The 557-nt window shown below is 34.5% G+C and overlaps 1 protein-coding gene across 1 annotated transcript in view; it reads right to left on the reverse strand.

Annotated features, from left to right (window-relative positions):
• LOC119590691 (hematopoietic prostaglandin D synthase-like) overlaps positions 1–557 on the reverse strand; it is a gene marked incomplete in the record, with an annotated part of 4,239 nt that overhangs the window by 888 nt on the left and 2,794 nt on the right. The window contains 1 exon segment of the mRNA XM_037939377.1: positions 14–143. Within this exon segment, the coding sequence (XP_037795305.1) occupies positions 14–143 (130 nt within the window).

Here is a 557-nt window from a genome sequence, read left to right on the forward strand (position 1 = left end):
TAGCCCCACTCACCTCTTCGCAGGAGTACCACGACCTGCCTGCCAAGTGCTCGTTCAGATCCCCCAGGAGAGGGCGGATAATGTTTGGAGTTATTTCTTCGCTGAACTTTCTCTCCTTTTCGTCCTCTGACAGTGACGACATCCTGGTGGTGTGAGGTGACGGGATATCTATTTCTAATCATTGTTCATATTATCAATTTTATTTCGTTGCAAGAGTATTTATTCTGTTCGATGTTACAGCGTTCATTTTATCAATTAATAATTTGTTCTTTTAATACGAGTGTTTATTTCATCTATTGGATGAGTATCCGTTTCATTAGTTGATAGATTATTGTTTTTATTTATTACAGGAGTATTCACCTTTATTACTGATTATTTTTCACATCTCTTTATCTTGTCATTTTTGGTTATGAATTTACTAGATTAGTATAAGCAGGAGAATACCATTTAAGAATTGGAATTACAAAAGAAAAAAAAAATCGATATCATTATTAATTTTGCCTTTTCTCTTATTCAAATTTGGGAAAAAAGGCGAAGAGAAAAAAGTAAGATCGGGC

This window comes from Penaeus monodon, chromosome 27, assembly GCF_015228065.2.
Source record: "Penaeus monodon isolate SGIC_2016 chromosome 27, NSTDA_Pmon_1, whole genome shotgun sequence".
Classification (NCBI taxonomy): domain Eukaryota; kingdom Metazoa; phylum Arthropoda; class Malacostraca; order Decapoda; family Penaeidae; genus Penaeus; species Penaeus monodon.